The 17125-nt window shown below is 41.5% G+C and overlaps 1 protein-coding gene across 4 annotated transcripts; it reads left to right on the plus strand.

Moving 5' to 3' along the window:
- The first annotated feature begins 3847 nt into the window (after nt 1–3847).
- On the plus strand, nt 3848–16584 carry CLN8 (CLN8 transmembrane ER and ERGIC protein). 4 transcript variants are annotated; one of them, XM_078600387.1, is made up of 4 exons: nt 3848–4017; nt 8296–8546; nt 9617–9918; nt 11795–16584. In XM_078600387.1, exons 2-4 carry the CDS (start codon nt 8303–8305, stop codon nt 12110–12112), a joined length of 864 nt encoding a protein of 287 aa, XP_078456513.1. In that variant the 5' UTR covers nt 3848–4017; nt 8296–8302; the 3' UTR covers nt 12113–16584. The 4 variants fall into 4 exon arrangements, with proteins under 4 accessions (XP_078456513.1, XP_078456514.1, XP_078456515.1 ...); XM_078600388.1 differs by having other exon boundaries at nt 8300–8546; XM_078600389.1 differs by lacking the exon at nt 3848–4017 and adding an exon at nt 4024–4688.
- The last annotated feature ends 541 nt before the right edge of the window (nt 16585–17125 follow it).

The raw sequence follows: 17125 nt of genomic DNA on the forward strand, positions 1-17125 counted from the left end.
GTGACCTGCCAGACGTATATCCCATTAAACTCCTGAAGCTGCTCACTCAGACGGCTCCAGTCGCAGCTGGGTGCTGTTTCTGTTTGCTCATAGTTATCATGGATCCTTGCTTTTGTTTTGTTCCGTGCTCTGCACGTGTCTTAGGGAACTTTCCATAGCTCACGTCTGGGTAATTTTCTATCGTGAGGCACAAATAATTATCTTTGATTTTACAGTTCACTTTTTTCTTTTTAAAACGACACAAGTTGCTTTTGTGATTCGTGGGAAATTGGTGTTCGGTTGAGGAAGTTAAAAACCGCAAATCTGAGTTGTTGATCAAGTTTATAAATACAGCTGCACACAACTCATGTCAGATTCCATCAAATGTATTTGCATAAATGTGAGGAATTAACAGGCTGCGTATTCGCATACATTTAGCATAAACTATTAAAAACTTAACTTTTTTTTATTTTATCAGGTCGGGGCCACTGAGCGATTTTGCTCTTTTTCAGCAGTGACCGGGCCACGAATCTCTATTGGGTGGCTTGTGCGAAAATGTATCGCAGCCAAATACTCCAAACGCATGTTTCTAAATGTGGAGGGGAAAACCCGAGGACCCGGAGACAAATCCACGCGGCCACGGGGAGAGAGACACGCAAACTCCAAAATACACCGCAGCAGGCGTCAGGGTCGGGATCGACCCCACGACCTCCTGTAGACCAGGCGAGGTAGTCAACATTTTGCCACCGTGGCGCCAAGTATCACGGTCCATACTCTTAGGTTTTTTCGGTAAAGTCACGTAGGTAATAAAAATAAATAATAAAATAATAGAATAAATCACGACGTTTCGGGCAACACAAGCGTCCGTCATCAGGTGGGACAACCACAGCAAGAAGCAATTGCTGAAGTTACCGAAAAAACCTAAGAGTATGAATCCTTGCAGTCACGAAAGCTTCAAATCTACAATATCACGGTCCAGTTAAAGGTGCGGTTTCCCTGTCAAAATACAGCGATGTGATTGAAAGTAACAACATTATTGTATATTTTAACGTTAAATTCGGAACTTTCCCTTCTGTTTTCATGCGGTTCCCTTTAACCTGCGCAAAAGCCATATAATGTGTGTCCTGTCACTCGGCATTGATACATGTACAGTGCTGTCACTCGCCCCTTTTTGTCACGTTCACGGTGACGAATGAAGCCTCGGGGCTCATTCTCTCCTGAAGCAGGTAACTACATCACTCATTACCACAACATGACTCGCAAAAGTGCCGGGTGAAGAGTCCCACATTCACGGGGTGAGTTTTCCGATGCCCTCCCTGGCAGTCCGTCAGCTGCTGCGGCATTGCAGGTGCTGTCAATCGCCAACTCATTGCTGATTGTCTGCTAATAAATGAACTGAACTGCTGAGCTTATCCACTGGACCGGGTTTTTAACGCAGCGCATGTCGCCTCGTGGAATGCGGGACGAGTTAAAATCCACAGCCGGGCTGATTCACCGCCGCATGGACTCGCTCAGAACGAGGGAGGCACAGACACAAGTTGTTGTTGACGCCCCGGTCATTGATTCGTACGGGAAGGCAAGAACTGCCGCTTATAAAAGACGATGTTTTGATATTCTAAACCTGATTCTGTGTGCACATTCGCAGTTCTAAGTTGGCGAAGTGTAATATGTCTCGGTGCGTTATAACCCTTGTACCCTTCGACTTTAATTCTTGCAGACTGGCAGCTGCCACAAACCTGAAGGGCATGGGTGGTGGGACTCCGTGTTCAAAGGTCTGGCTCTATTCGTGTATAGTTAACCACAGGAGGAAGCCATCGACTCGTGTGTCAAGACCGGCATCCTCCCCCAACCCACCCTGCTGTTCCCTCCGCATTAGACGTGCTGGTCCTTGTGTATTTATGGGATCATAGAGCCTCCTGCTGGCTGTGAATAAACACTGTTATGGAGTTTCACAATGCACAAGCAGACGGACAACACGCTCCCTTCCCAGCTATATATTTGTCTCCACGTCAACAAGTGCCGTGTCTTGTTTCTTTTGCACATCCCATCAGACATACGTCCTGCTTGGGAGTGCATCATTTGAGCAGCATTGCTTCAACAGTGTCAAGGCGATCGGTATCACCTTGGCATCTGCTGCTGTCACTTCTCCGAACGCTAAATGGATCTTGTTTAGGGCTCGCTTAGCTTTAATCTGAGAGAGAATAAGACTGCTCCGATTTGAACTTGACAATTTAGACAAGGCCCTCTTACAATCACACTTATCATATACAGGTAAAATATCCACATCTGATTTATGGGACTATGTAGATAACAGTTCCATCAGCTACTTCAATGTCAAACAAATGATAAAGTTAACCACATTTCAACCTCCTGTCAAAAACTAAACCAGAGCCACACATTAAAAAGTTAGATGTTAAAAACCTTTATAAGCAGCATGCCTCAGCAGATTCCCCCTCGTTTTCGCCTGAAGACGGTTGCTTCTGTCGCGATCGAAACGTCGTGCTACCAACGTGGCTTTACCGAAAGAACCAAAGAGTATCCAGTATCTCGTCAAGCAGTCGGTATTCATTGGACTGATGATGAACTGCCAGATGTTTATAGCCACGGACCTTCGCTGTTAGTTCTATGTGAAATTATTATGCGTAAGGGGCCGTCCATAAATGACGTCACGCGATTTTGGACGATTTTTGACCCCTCGTCACACGGCGTCACAAAAAGTCAGACCCCCCCCTCAAATATGACTTCACAAAGCTCTGCCCCCCCCCCCCCAAAAAAAAATTGCTTCAAATCGCTTTAAACTATTGTCATTGTAGTGCGTATTTAATGTGGCGCTGCCCTCTGGTGTTGTAGGAGAAAACATTTATAAAAAAATATATTTAATTAAGTAGAACGTGTTGTCTATATTTATTTAAAGTTTCTCATTTTGATGTGACGTCACATTTCTCAATCCCCCCCCCCTCGTTACACATCATCACAAATGTCTGACCCCCCCCCCTAGGTGCGTGACGTCATTTATGGACGGCCCCTAATGCCTACCACTAAATAATCATTAGCGGCGTGCCACGTAATGATCTGGCCAATTCTCCACCGCCAGAAATAGCCGAAATATATTCATACTCTTAGTTCTTTCGGTAAAGTCACGTAGGTAAAAAATGAAATAAAAATTAATAAAAAATAAAAACAATAAAATCACGACGTTTCGGAGGCAACACAAGCTTCCGAAACGTCGTGATTTTATTTAAATTTTTTATTAATTTTAATTTCATTTTTTACCTACGTGACTTTACCGAAAGAACTAAGAGTATGAATCCTTGCAGTCACGAAAGCTTCTAATCTAGAACCGAAATACATTGTAACCTTTAAAAGCGTTTAACGCGCCAATTGTAGCTCTGGGTTCACAGGAAGGTTCAGGAACAAATCTCATTCATCAATTAGATTCGACGTTTCTCTTGAAAGTGCGTCAAGCATCCTCAGGTCACGAAACCAGAAAGTCAGAATAATAATTAGTGCTGTGAATTCTTATAAACGAGACAATTTTAATTGTTCAGCTGTGTCGTCGGGTGGTGGGAGGGTCCTACAACACACACGTAGCCAGATCATCAGGTGGCCTAACTCAAGCGTGAGTTGTGAATTTAGAACTTGAATTGATCTCATCCAAACTTCTGTTCAGAGTTAATCGGATTCCTCCAGTTGCAAATCAGTATCGATTCCGGTATCGGGTGTATTTCACTTCGGCGTCGTTGACATCGATTCCCTTTAGGTCGCCACGTTAAGTTAAATCGAGCTCCGTCGAATCGATCCACTGCAGCCACCACGTTAGGGGGTAATCGGGAAGCCTTTTTTGGAATCGATTCCAAAATGACGCAATGTTTTTGGAGTCGCGTCACAGGGCAACGTGATGAGAGTTGACTGCTGTTGGGACTCGCTCGGGTGACTGATTTTAATTTATTGAGAGTTTGTTTTACTTCTTCAATGTAATTTAAACGCCGCTTTTAGTTAGTCGCTAAATTACCACCTTTCAAGACTGCCCATTCAGTTGTAAGTACTCGAGTATACGGATAATTTCATAATCGTATGAAAGTCAGCCGAAAAATGCGTCGATTTTTACGCGTTATACGTTTCAATAACTTGTTATACTCGTGTGGCAATGGAATGTGCTCTAAGATCTTTAAGAACGCTAACACAGACGAACAACAAAGTGTGATTGATTCTTGCGTCGGCTAACGTGGGAAAATTGACATTTGCATTTACTAGAGCGCATCGGGGTCGGCGGCGTCATGCTCGCATCCCGATTGGCCGAGGCGTGCGCGTGACCGCTCGAAGCTGCGATCCTATTGGTCCATTCGGAGGGGGGGGTATCGGGCACCGTCGCTTTCCATTGCGCTGGGGCCCATGCATTGTAGGAAATCCAACGGCGTCTCGCATGTTGCGTAACCACGAGCTCAATGCACGTGCTGGATGATATAAAACTACAAACTTCTTTAGTCTATTAGCCAGCTAAGGCCCCACTGAGATAGATATATAGAAGCTGCCTGGCCATCACAAGTGCTCAACGCTGTTGGGCTTACGCAGTCGGCGTGGATATTAACAAGCAGCTGATTGTTGAGTCTCCACGTGGAGGTGGAGGGGGGTGGAGACATCCACGGGGAGAGGAGAGACGCCGGTCAGGGTCGGGGTCGAACCCACAAACCTCCTGCACACCCGGCGAGGTAGTTCACATCTCGCCACCGCTGCGAGAGTGGATGAAGGCCTCCCACCCCCCCCCCCCAACTTTCTTGCTGTGGTTTTCACACCTGATGACGATTGCTTGTGTTGCAATCGAAACGTCGTGAGAATTTTATTGTTTTCTTTTACTTCATTATTCCCCCTCTACGTGGTTTTACCGAAAGAACCAAGAATATGAATTCCTGCAGCCACGGAAGCTTTAAATCTAAATGTAAGGGAGCTGTTGTTGGACCGTAATCCCATATTTGACTCTCTCCCGGTCAACGTGAGTTCATTTGAAGACATCACTAACTCTCTCGCCACTCACTACTGTCACCAACAGCACAGGAATGGCAACCCTTCTTGTATGGCCTGGTTCATTGTAGCGCAGTGGGCTATAAGGGGCCGTCCATAAATGATGTCACGCGATTTTGGACGATTTTTGACCCCCCCCCCCCTTCGTCACACGGCGTCACAAAAAGTCAGACCCCCCCTCAAATATGACGTCACAAAGCTCTGCCCCCCCAAAATAAAACATGCTTCAAATCGCTTTAAACGATTGTCATTGTAGTGCGTATTTAATGTGCCGCTGGACTCTGATGTTGTAGGAGAAAACATTTATTAAAAAGTCTATTTAATTAAGTAGAACGTGTTGTCTATATTTATTTAAAGTTGCGCATTTTGATGTGACGTCACATTTCTCACCCCCCCCCCCTCTCGTCACACATCGTCACAAATGTCTGACCCCCTCCCCCAGGTGCGTGACGTCATTTATGGACGGCCCCAAGCACTGCGCTACCGCACCGCAACCATCGTTAAAATACCGTCCACTCGTACAATAATTATGCCTAAGCAAGCGTGATGGGGACATTTTGACAATATTGAATTTTAAATAAGTACATAGGCGACTGTTGTTGAGATAACCCCGCTCCTGCGATGCTGTGGCCGGTCTTTGACCCCCCTTGATGGTTGAACCTTAACCAAGGTTGTTGAAAATAAGCAGGGGACAGGGTAGCAATCTCCATCCTTGTACTGCATTTCCATGCCGAGGGGTATTGATGCTGTGCCTGCCTCCACCAGCACGCACTGACCAGCGTGGTGAAGTATGGTCAAATACCCCCCCCCCCCAATCCAACAGTGGCTTGATAAAGAGCAATTACACCTGGCAGTACACTCATATCAAAAACCTACTAGATTGTCCCAATGTCATTTGTTGTTACTGACATTGGGGTGACAGACCTTAAGCATTTATTGGTTTGATGTTGGGCTTTAAATACTCACACACTACTTACATTACCTGTTACCGTAATAGATATCAGTCGCAGAAATGTGGAAATGTCAGTAGAGTTGGTCATATCATTTTACATGACAATGCTGTACACGCCTCTTGTTTTCCTTTTATGAACTATTTATCTAGATCACAACTTTTGCAGGCCATATCCTCGTCCCGTTAATTGCTACATATAAGGAAGCTGTCAAAAGCAGAAGACTTTACCGGTTTCCAGAAGCAGCATGTATGTACTGTAGTTTATTTGGCAAGTGGGGTCCCACCAGTTCATCACGTCAAAATCCACGAGTTTCTCACATCTAAACTGGTGGAATCCCATCAGCTTTATGCCACAAAGGCATCCATCCAAGTGTGATTCACGAATGGGGTTGTAATTGTAACCAGCACACAATGCCTATCTGCACAGGCAAACAGTGTCATATAGTGTTTTTTAAAGGTGCATGCTAATTATCTAGTAGCGCATGTCTTTTTGATTACACAATAAGGCAGCTATTGAGCTAACGTTGTCGTGAGACTTCTAAAATGTAAAATCGGGTGAGCTTAATAAATAACGTGCTGATTATGTAATGCATCAGCGTAATACTGTAAATAAAATATTTGACCTTCGTGATACTTATGGTCTTGAGCCACTTACAAACATGTTTGATGATCGCCTGATTAATCGTAACTAAAATGAATTTCCTTTAAATAGTTGTATGTGTATTGAGTGTTATTAGAGTGGTGGTGACGGCATATATTGTTTTGTACACAGTCTGTAGAACCTTCACATCTGGGCATAATAGCCATGGGGCTTGTTTCACAACATCATTGACCTGCAATTCTATCAGAGCTGGCTGGCATGGTGATGGCAAAGGGTCCGTGACAATTCAAGTTGTTGCATGCTATGCTTTCAAATATGCAGTATGGTCATGCATATGCCTGTCAACCCATACGGTTTACCTCGTATTGTTGTACAGGGAAATTGAGTTTTCAGGTCCATACAGCGTACAGACGTTTAAATATGGGAAAACAAAAAATGGTCTCTGTGTTTCTGCCTGGCGATGGGACTTTGTAGGATGAACGTTGAGATTTATAAGGGGCACGGGGTGACCAGTAAGGTCTGAATTGGTCTGTGATAAGGTAGGCGCTGGTAAGGGATTGACAGGTATGGATGGACATGTATACAGGAATTACAAAAATAGATCAATTCTATGATATCCGTGAAGCCGACACGAGCTGTATATTAGTCGCGCTGTATTATGTACATGTTCTATAAAACCAATGTTGGCTTGTGCTTAAAAGAAGGATTTGCACAATTGTCCACTCTGCAGTTTGTTTATGGCTGGACTTGAGACCCCCATTGTGTGTGCGAGGCCACGTGAATGGGGTTCAGTTCTCACGGTCTTCTCGTGCCCACCAGACGACTCATCTTGTACCCGCTGTGTGTGGAGGCAGGACGCCACTTACATTTGACGTAAGAGTGGTACAGGTTCGGTGTTATTGGAAATGTAAATGACCTAAAGCGTTTAAGGTAGAGTTAAGTAGAGTAGATAGATCGATTATCCAGCGGTTTCGGGTCGGAGGCGGCGGATTTTCAAAAAACGCCGGATAATTCACTAAATCATGATTTAAAATCTGCTTATTTTTGCACATGCTTGTACGACGTTATGTTTTTAAGTGTTGTTGCATGTTTGTTTGTGTGTTCAATTTGTTTGCGATGTGAAATTGGCGTGACTAAACTTACAAATGGACAACAAATTAAGATCCAACTTTAATCTCAAAGACTCTGCATGGGGTGGTGTATATCCGTGCAGTGTTGTAATTGTCTAAGTTGCTGTGTGTAGTGTATAATGTGCTGTATATATATAATGTAACACTGAAATCGAGCGGAGCTACTTTTTTGTTTGGCAAGCACACGTGGCGACGATCGCCGGACTGGTCGCAACCTCTGGAGCAGTTTTGCCGGATCTGCCCGGCACCGCCGAATAATCATGGAAGCCGGATTACAAGTGTATTACATTCTTGTCAAACCTTTAATGCTTTTCAATGAATTAGAATAAGAGCTAAGCAGTTGCTCTTTATAGTGAAATTGTCCAGAGTTAGTAAAACATTGTACTTAATTTTTTTAAAATAACGTTATCAATACGGCGTTACCATTTTTTCATATGCCTGTATATGCTAATTTACCTCCAATTTCCCTTTATTGCAATTACCCTTTGTAATATAGCATATTACTCCTTGTAAACAAAAAAAATTGCCGTTGCATTTAGTTAAGAATGTATTCATACGGTGATGAAATTCATTAAAAACGTGTTCATCCTTCATTTGCTTTCTGGCGTGGCGAGGCAGAAGATGAAGACGGAAGCTGAAGACAGTCGCGCCGACGGCGGCTTCTTCTCTCTCGACTACGGGGCGTGGGACGTGCGCGTGGCCCTGATCGGAGGCGGCTTTGCGCTCTACTCCTGCGTGTTTCTGCTCACGCACCTCGTCTCCCAGGCGCTGAGCGTTACCTACAACAGCCTGCACTCGCAAGAACGCGCGTTTTGGTCTCTGGCAGCCACGCGGGCCATTTTTGGGGTGAAGGCAACTTTCGCAGGTGGTGGCAATCTCCTTAAAACCTTCATTGATGAGCATGGTTTGCTACTTACGGCGTGAAAGATGTTCAACATACATACACTGCTCGTGTGTTTGTAGAAGCTACTGATAGCAATGTTGGTTTTACATTTTCTCCTTGAATCCGCTTATCAGGCACTTAAAGCGTATTATGCCACGTTATCAAAAAATGTGAGAAATTCACAGATAATGTTTTGAAAGGAAATGCTTTTGACTGTAATTACAATATTTAACTCTATACACTGCATGTGTTCTGCAAACTGGCAATTTATGTTATTAGGGTTTTATAACATGATACAGAGCAGTAACGGACAATCACTTAGTATGAAGATTCATTTGAAGAGGTTTACAATTTCCATTAAAAATGTTTTACCAAATAATAGTTTAAAATTGTTTATTTAAAGCACTGGCTATCTCAATAATGTTTTCCTGCTGAAGCAATTATTTAAAAAGTTATTTAAGTTATTTAGACCAGAGGATGAGGCTCAAAAGAAAGCTGTCTCTGGTGTGGACCAATCAGTTTCAAGGACAATGCATATATTATCAGAGTATGTTGTTTGTTTGCATTCTGACTACAAGCATTGTGGTTAATGCAGACATGATTCCTTGTAAAAGGTTTCAGTTTGGTGTTTTAACATCTTAACACCTGTTTTGTTGCTAGAAAAAAGGGGAAAAACCTATTGTCAAGTTATTTAAAGTTTAAACATTTAGTTTCAAAATAGTCATTAACAACAGCGGTACATTCACAGGTTGTAGCATAAATGTCATAGTTTACAGTTATAGGTTTTCTTGGAGTTTAATACTCTTTGGTTCTTTCGGTAAAGTCACGTAGGTATAAAATAAAATAAATCACGACGTTTCGGGTGCAACACAAGCGTTCATCATCAGGTGGGAAAGCATTCAAATCAAGATTTGAGTTTAATGTCAAGTTATTTTGAAGATCATTATTCTACCCATTATGAAACGTAATCACTAATCCGTGGGGCTTAGATGCAGCAGCTTCTTGCGATGCATCTGATGACACATAACCTTTGTTTTTGCGTGCGGGGGCAGGGCTGTGGACACTGCTTGCCGATCGCTGGCTCTTCGAGGGTCTGGTTTGGCGGCAGTGCTGGTGGAGCTGGGCACTCATCCTCACCACCGTGGGATTCTTCCTTTTCGAAAACCTCGCCCTGCACGTGTCAAGCGCCGTGTTCGGTGTCCTCGACCTGGGACTGGCAGTCCACCACGCTCTCAGCGCTCTCGGCTTCCTTACCATGGTGCTCTGGGACTCCACGGGCCACTACTTGGCCATTGTGATCCTCCTACTGGAAATGAGCACCCCATTCACCTGCATCTCCTGGATGCTGCTCAAGGTTCTGTACAGCTCTTCATCATTATCATCATAAATAAAAATATATATTTATTCCACGCATCCAACGCAGTACATCTCAAGGGCATTGGAACAAAAGGGGCATTTGAGATCATTACAAGAGAATCACTCATTATGGAAGTGATTGCAGACCAAGTGCAATGTGGAAAAATGAAACAGTATAGGCAATATATAAGTACAAATGACAATAAGCAAACTTGAGAACTTAAATTGTGCTTGAGACACTATTTTGTCTAAAAATTACATCTTTAATTTACTATTGAACTCATTAATGTATATGCATTCATTTTATTTTGGGTAAGCTCTTCCACTTTTCGGGGAAACACATACTAATTAACTGATCACTAACGTAGCATATAATTACAATAACACACATTACAACTAATTACTAATCTACAACTCATTACTAATCATAACAATTGACTAATTTCCAATCTATTATATAATTACAATACCCCCCCCCTCCGCCTCAAATCACTGCACCTGAATTAGTTAAATGATGACGTCACCCTGCTGCTGCTCTATTTAAGACCGGGAGCAAGTGGAGGGTTTCACCATTCTGGAAAATTGCCCGATGATGCTGGATGATGTAATTACCAGCGAAACGTCATACTCAAAAATTGTAAATGCTGTGAATTCACTCTTCAACACACAGGTGGGCTAAAGTAGTGAACTATTTGTCTTTTGTCAACGTGACACATTGTTTACTGTTTGGCTGTGTCGGGTGGTTGAGGGTTACGACACATTTATAAATAACGCGATCTAACCCAAAAACCTTTATTATGAATAATATTGGCCGTGAAAGCCTACGTGTTTGGTACTAAAATCACCAAAGGCCTGTAATTATTTGCTTCTTCCACTTTGCTTGTCGTAGAACAGCTCTTATCACTGAGGTGTAATTGATTTTATGGAACGTAATTTTACAATCATTCTGTCAAATATAGCTTTAACTGAGTTTGATCCCGATCCTTATGCCTGTATATATGGGGACTGCATTGTTCAAAGAGCATGCTTAGTTCATGTTGCAGTGATTGGTGTTTCTGTACTCAGCTGTGAATGCCCGGTTGTCTTTGAGTACATGCACTGCCCAGTTACTCCAACGACACAATTGTGCACCCACACCCTGCTTGCCCAGCCTGATTTAGCCAGTCACCACCGATTAGGTTTGAAATGTTCAGCGTAAACGTTACCATTCCACATGTTTTATGTGAGTAGCCCTCTCAATGGAAATTGAAAGGGTTACTTTACAATCACAAACGCTGTCATTTATGCGGTGTTGCTGTGTCCTCTTGCCAGTGCGTATCCGAATAGTGTGCAGTATTTTGATGCAAAATACACTTACAACTTGAGTAACTTAATACAGTAAAACCTTAGATTGCGAGTAACTTGGTCTGCGAGTGTTTTGCAAGATGAGCAAAATTTTTGTTAATAAATATTAATTTGATAAACGAGCGAGGTCTTGCAATACGAGTAGTACTTGTATACGCTTTGTCTGCCGAGCGTCACGTGATCACAACTGATATACGAGTGCTTTGATATGCGAGTGCTTTGGATTACAAACACGTTTCCGGAACGAATTATGCTCGCAATCCAAGGTTTTACTGTATGTACAACAAACATTGTAAATTAGGAAATATGTCTCGTTGACAGTGCTTGCCCTTATAGTGTGCATTATTCTGATAGAAGATTTACTTGATTTAGACGGAAGTTAGTGTTTATAAATACATGTAGAGAAAAAATGCCATGTATGTAATATAAATCCATCTGCTTAATGCTCGCCTTATCAGTGTGCAGTATTTTGATGCAAAGCACACTTGATGAAAGTAGATGTGTTGATTTACATGCTTTCTTGTCTGCAGGCTGGCTATGCCAAAACTCTGCTGTGGCGAGTCAACCAGATGGTGATGATCCACATGTTCCACGGGCGTATGTTCCTCACCTACTACTTGTGGTGGGAAAGCTGGAGAAATCGACAGGACCTTGTGAATCATGTGTCCCTCCCTACATTGGTCATTTTCTACACGGGCCTGCTTGTGCTGACAGTCTATCTCAACCCATACTGGACCTACAAGAAGACTTTGCAGTTGACAAACCCTGTTGATTGGAACTTTACCAATAAAGACATTAACAGAAATGGCCACAAAGTTGCAGATGTGATTAACAAGAAGCATTCGTAGGATTGCAGCTGTATTCATGCCACTGTTTTTTTAAGCAAGACACATAGGTATTAAATTTTGATCCTACAGATAACACTGGTGACTCAAATGTATTTTTAGAGATCAGATTGAAAGCCTGAGATGTGTGTGATGACATGCAACATTTTCGTGGTATTTGACGACTGCAGTCAGTTCGAACTGGCGAAACGTCGTACTCGAATTGTAAATGTTGTGGCTTTGCTCTCCAACACACACCGGTGTGCTGAACTAGTAACTTATTGGCATGTATTGTTTACGTGACAAACGTTACTAATTGGCTGTGTGGTTAATGACATTTACGCAATCTAACCCAAAAAGACATCTTCTGGATAATATTGGTCACGAGAGCCGACGTGTTCAACTGAGTTTTGACCAGTGCTTCCAAATAGCTGAGACTCGAGCACTGATTGATGCTCTTTATAATATCCAAGAATCGACCCAATTAATTCAGATTGGGAGAGTGGCATCTGTTGGAACAGACCCCCAAGATACATGCTTCTATCCTCTACTTGTGCTTAGGCCTCAGTTGAAAGAACCCTTCGTCTAGATGCACGGTACTTGCAACAAGAGATTGTGCACTTTATGCACATCTGTGATGTATTAATGCTTACTGTTTGAAATGTTGCATGTTGATTCAAGCTCAGTTTTTGCATGCAATTTTACATATCCCATCGGGTTATGTTAAGCTGATATTTTTTTTGTTGTGCTTTAAAATTATGGTCTGTTACAAGGCCACTCACAATCCTTATGTTCTCCTTTACATCCTTCCAGCTCCGTCACTTCCAGGGAGTGTCAAATCTTCAGGGCATGGAGTGGTGGGATGCAAGCGGAGGGTTTAGGAAAAGCTCAGTTACTGCATTAAAATCAAATCACTTTGATATTCGGAGACTTTATTAATGTATGATGTGTACTAAAATTCTTTATTAGTAGATTGTAATATTATGCATATTTCAATCTATCAATCATGACGATCTAAAAACTAATATATTTACATACAGTGTGCTACTTGTAAACAGTTGTTTAAGAATATATGAGTATATGGTTGCTGGTTTTAGGTGATAGTTTATAAAATTGTTTTGTTTGGTATTTACATAATCGACTGTTATTTGCTGCAATAACGGTATAACTACAATTTGTCTTGCTGCTAGACATCACGTGCTACTGGTAATGTCAAACAGATAAAGAGCAAACACCAACACATTTGCTATAAATTGTGATGATTTTAGGGAGTGTAAATCAAGCAATAACACATTTATTGAGTGATAATACCTTTATAATTTTAACAGGTGAAAGAGGTAATGAATTACATGAATGCAACTGGAAATGCAGCTTACAAAGGTAAAGCAAACATCGATGTATGTTTAAATAGATCTCAGTCATGTTTTTTTTATCTCTGTGTGAAAACGTAGTTTACATTTATACTTTCAGGCATTTAGTGTAAACGTGGTCAATCCTCTGAGCATTGACTTTGTAGATATTTAATTGGTTGTGATTAGAGGAGAAATTGTGTCTTGAACAAGGCTTTGAACATGAGAGATCGCTGAGACAGTAGAATGAAGAAATCCCCACTGATGGGAGGCTAAATGTGGCTTTGTGGATGTACGTTGTTGCCATTTAAGTTAACATCCTCATTAGCAGCCACTGGTCTATCCACTGCTGGATGGAACCCTCCCCACACATTACCATCCCTCATTTGCCTTGACAATCTATCTCGCTAAAAATATGATTTCCATGAAATGCTGTGGATTTGTGGCGTAAAATACTCTGGTATATTTATTTTGTTTTAGACTTGCATGCAAGTTGGACTAGAGCAGATGACAAAATACGTACATTTAATTTAACATTTCAAACAGCTTTTCACGTGAAAGTGATCAAGCCATTATGTGCATGCTATAGGCCATTAACTGATGTGACATTTTCATTATACCAAGTTTTTTTCCCTTTTAGAAACCTAAAATTAAGGCATTTTGATACAAAATAATATATTTATAGCTGCACGTAAATACAGCTTCAGTTTTTTTTACTGCAAATTCGAATGCACTGTCTTGTATGTGAACCAGGCATTTAGGAACAGGTTTGTGATGACACTTGCTTCATGTCAGTCCGGGTTTTGTTAAACATTCTATGATCGCTGCAATATTGTAAATTATCTTTCAGATCTAGGTAAAATGCACAACGAATGAAAAGCTGTAATTGTCTACTTTTTTTGTAGTTTAGTTAAATGTAGTACTTTTCCCATAACTGTTGCACAGTGGAACATGTTTCGATGCTATATTGGAATGACACTGTATTTTATTTCACATTTGTTTGAGTTTCTCTAAAGCTACGAGTGTAATATTGAAATAATTTCAATACATTCAATGGAAGGTAATTTTTTTTATTATGCAGATGTTTTTAAAGAATGTGTTACACACCGCAGATCTCTTCTAAAATAGTGGGTAGACAGGACCCACCCGTATAACACATCTCAAACTCAATCTCAATGAGTTTGAGATGTGGGGTGCCATGGTGGCGAGATGTTAAATACCTCGTCTGGTAATGCAGGAGGTCTTGGGTTCGATCCCGACCTTGATGCCTGTTGTATATTTGAAGTTTGCGTGTTCTCCTCGTGGTCCGTGTGGAATTTTCTCCGAGTCCTCCGGTTTTCCCCTCCACATTTAGAATAAACATGCTTTTCGAGTATTTGGTTGAAATACATTTCCACATGATAAGCCACTTCGTTGAGATATCATTTGTGGGCAGGTCGCTTCTGAAACAGAGCTATATCGCTCAGTGGGCCTTACGTGCTAAATAGGTGTATTCACAAATGTGCAAACTTAACATGACAGTGGTATATTTAGACGATGTTTAGGTACCACAGATTTTACTGAGTTAATCAAGTAAATACATCTCTGCTGTGTTATAGCAATATCACATTTTCGAATCAGTTCCTGATCTCGACTTATGATGAGAATTTGTTTTAGAAAATGTAACAAGATATTTTGTATGATATGTTGATTTAGTGTTTGATCAAATATAGCCTAGTAAGGTAGCTTTGTGGCTTTGATCAGCTCTGAGCTGGCACTGCTAAGATACTGAATTTCGATTTAGGCAGCTGCCTCTGATTCTCAATCGTTGTGAGTTTATAGTCTGAGCCCAGTCGCAAATGACTAAAAATAACAATTGGAATAAATGCGATTCAGCACTATAGTTACATTCCAAATCGGAAAACTTAAAATGTTGATTTCACTGCCACGTGACGAACGTTACTTTTAGTGCCAGAGTGGGTGGGAAAGTGCTGTCCCCCCTCAAGTTACCCGTTCCTGTGTGTAAGAGGTCACGTGAAAGGATCTCGGGGCAGCTGCGGTGTCCATTTCTATAGGGCGTTCAACAATGCGAAGGGTTACATTGCAATCCGAGAGATACAAATGGATGTGACGCATCAAATGATACCGATACATTAAACGCAATATTTGTTGATACTGCGTTGGCAGTGGTGCACAGGCACAATTATAAAAAAAATAAAACTCACGTGAATAATATTGCCAGATTCGAAGCTTTCGTGACTACAGGCATTACTCTTTGGTTCTTTCGGTAAAGTCACGTAGAAAGAAATTAAATTAATAATAGAATACGACGACGTTTCGATTGCAACGCAATCAACCATCATCAGGTACAAATGAATGAGAAAACAAACACAGTAAACTTGGAAATATAACGCAATACAACAGAGTCGGCTGTGTTTTTGACTAATGTGTTTCATGATACCGATAGCACAATTTGGAGAAAAGATTTGTATAAACTTTTTTTTATATGTTCGTGTAGTGCTGAATCCTTAAAGTGTGAGTACATAGAATTTTGTCCACATGCATTGTAAATGGTTTTCCTTTAAACTAATATAATATATGGCATGTTATGGAGAACACTTGTTTTTGTCATTGCTGCCCAATGTTTTTCATTTAACTTGATTCTCATAGTACTGTTGAACTGTTTTGTGCTATTCTTTTACCTGCCCAGGTTCATTTGCAGTAGTGGTAAGGATTTAGTTTTAATGTCGATGTCATTACTGTACCCGAATTGAGTGAAGGACACTATATTTTCCAACATCCGAGTGTGATGACACCACTATTAATTACAAGGGATCTTAAAACAAGTCAAGTATAACAGGAGTGGCTCTAGAAGATAAAGCAATCTGTCACCACAAACACAATGCCTAATTAAATGATTCACATTCCAGAATTATTTAAGTTAGTAATCAGGCATTGTGTATATGTACCATTGTTCAGTTTGAACTTAGCATCTTCCAGTAGCTCCTATAAAGGGTACTCTTATATTGACAATCAAAGTTTCACATCACCCTTTTGGCTGTTAATAGCAATGCACCACGTGATAGTGGATGTTAATACACTAGCAGTATTCAAAGAGGACATCACAAAGTATTATGGGTTGGAATAAATTGATAACTAAATTCTTTATATTTGCTTTTTGTGTTTATTTTGTTGTCCTTCCCCTGCACCTCCGATTAGCACGGTTGGCTACGTACTTAAGTGTCGAAAGAAGTTCAACATATATACTCAAGATTCAACACACATACATACACCCACCCCTCCCAGCACCACTCTCCAAGCTTGATTTTAATCTCTTTTAATCTCGTGCACTTTGCATGGGGGATGGGAGAATGGGGGATGGGTTTTGGGAAAGTGTAAGACGCATGTTGACTGAAAGTGTCACACAGTAACTTGTGTGCCTGTGAGAACCCTTGATGGTGCAAGCAAGCCTGACACACAGTGGGGAGCTCAGGGGGTGAATACTGTATCCCAGCCTGCTGGTGAATGGTGGGGGCAGGAACAGTAAAAAGGGAAATGCCTCGGCAGTGTCTTGAGAACAGCTGTTTTGGATCATGTCCATTTGCATGTACAGCCCTTTTGTCAATTCGCTTTTTGAGAGAGGGCCTCCCCTTGCCATGTGAGTTATGGGGATGTACAGTATTGAACACACTTCCTCACGCCCGTCTGA

The sequence above is a fragment of the Lampetra planeri genome, chromosome 14 (genome assembly GCF_965212315.1).
Source record: "Lampetra planeri chromosome 14, kcLamPlan1.2.h2, whole genome shotgun sequence".
Taxonomy (NCBI): Eukaryota; Metazoa; Chordata; class Hyperoartia; order Petromyzontiformes; family Petromyzontidae; genus Lampetra; species Lampetra planeri.

Coding starts and splice junctions, on each gene's coding strand:
- CLN8 (XM_078600387.1), top strand. CDS start 8,303: ATGAAGACGGAAGCTGAAGACAGTCGCGCCGACGGCGGCTTCTTCTCT. Junction 8,547..9,616: donor GGTGAAGGCAACTTTCGCAG/GTGGTGGCAATC, acceptor GTGCGGGGGCAG/GGCTGTGGACACTGCTTGCC. Junction 9,919..11,794: donor TCTCCTGGATGCTGCTCAAG/GTTCTGTACAGC, acceptor TCTTGTCTGCAG/GCTGGCTATGCCAAAACTCT.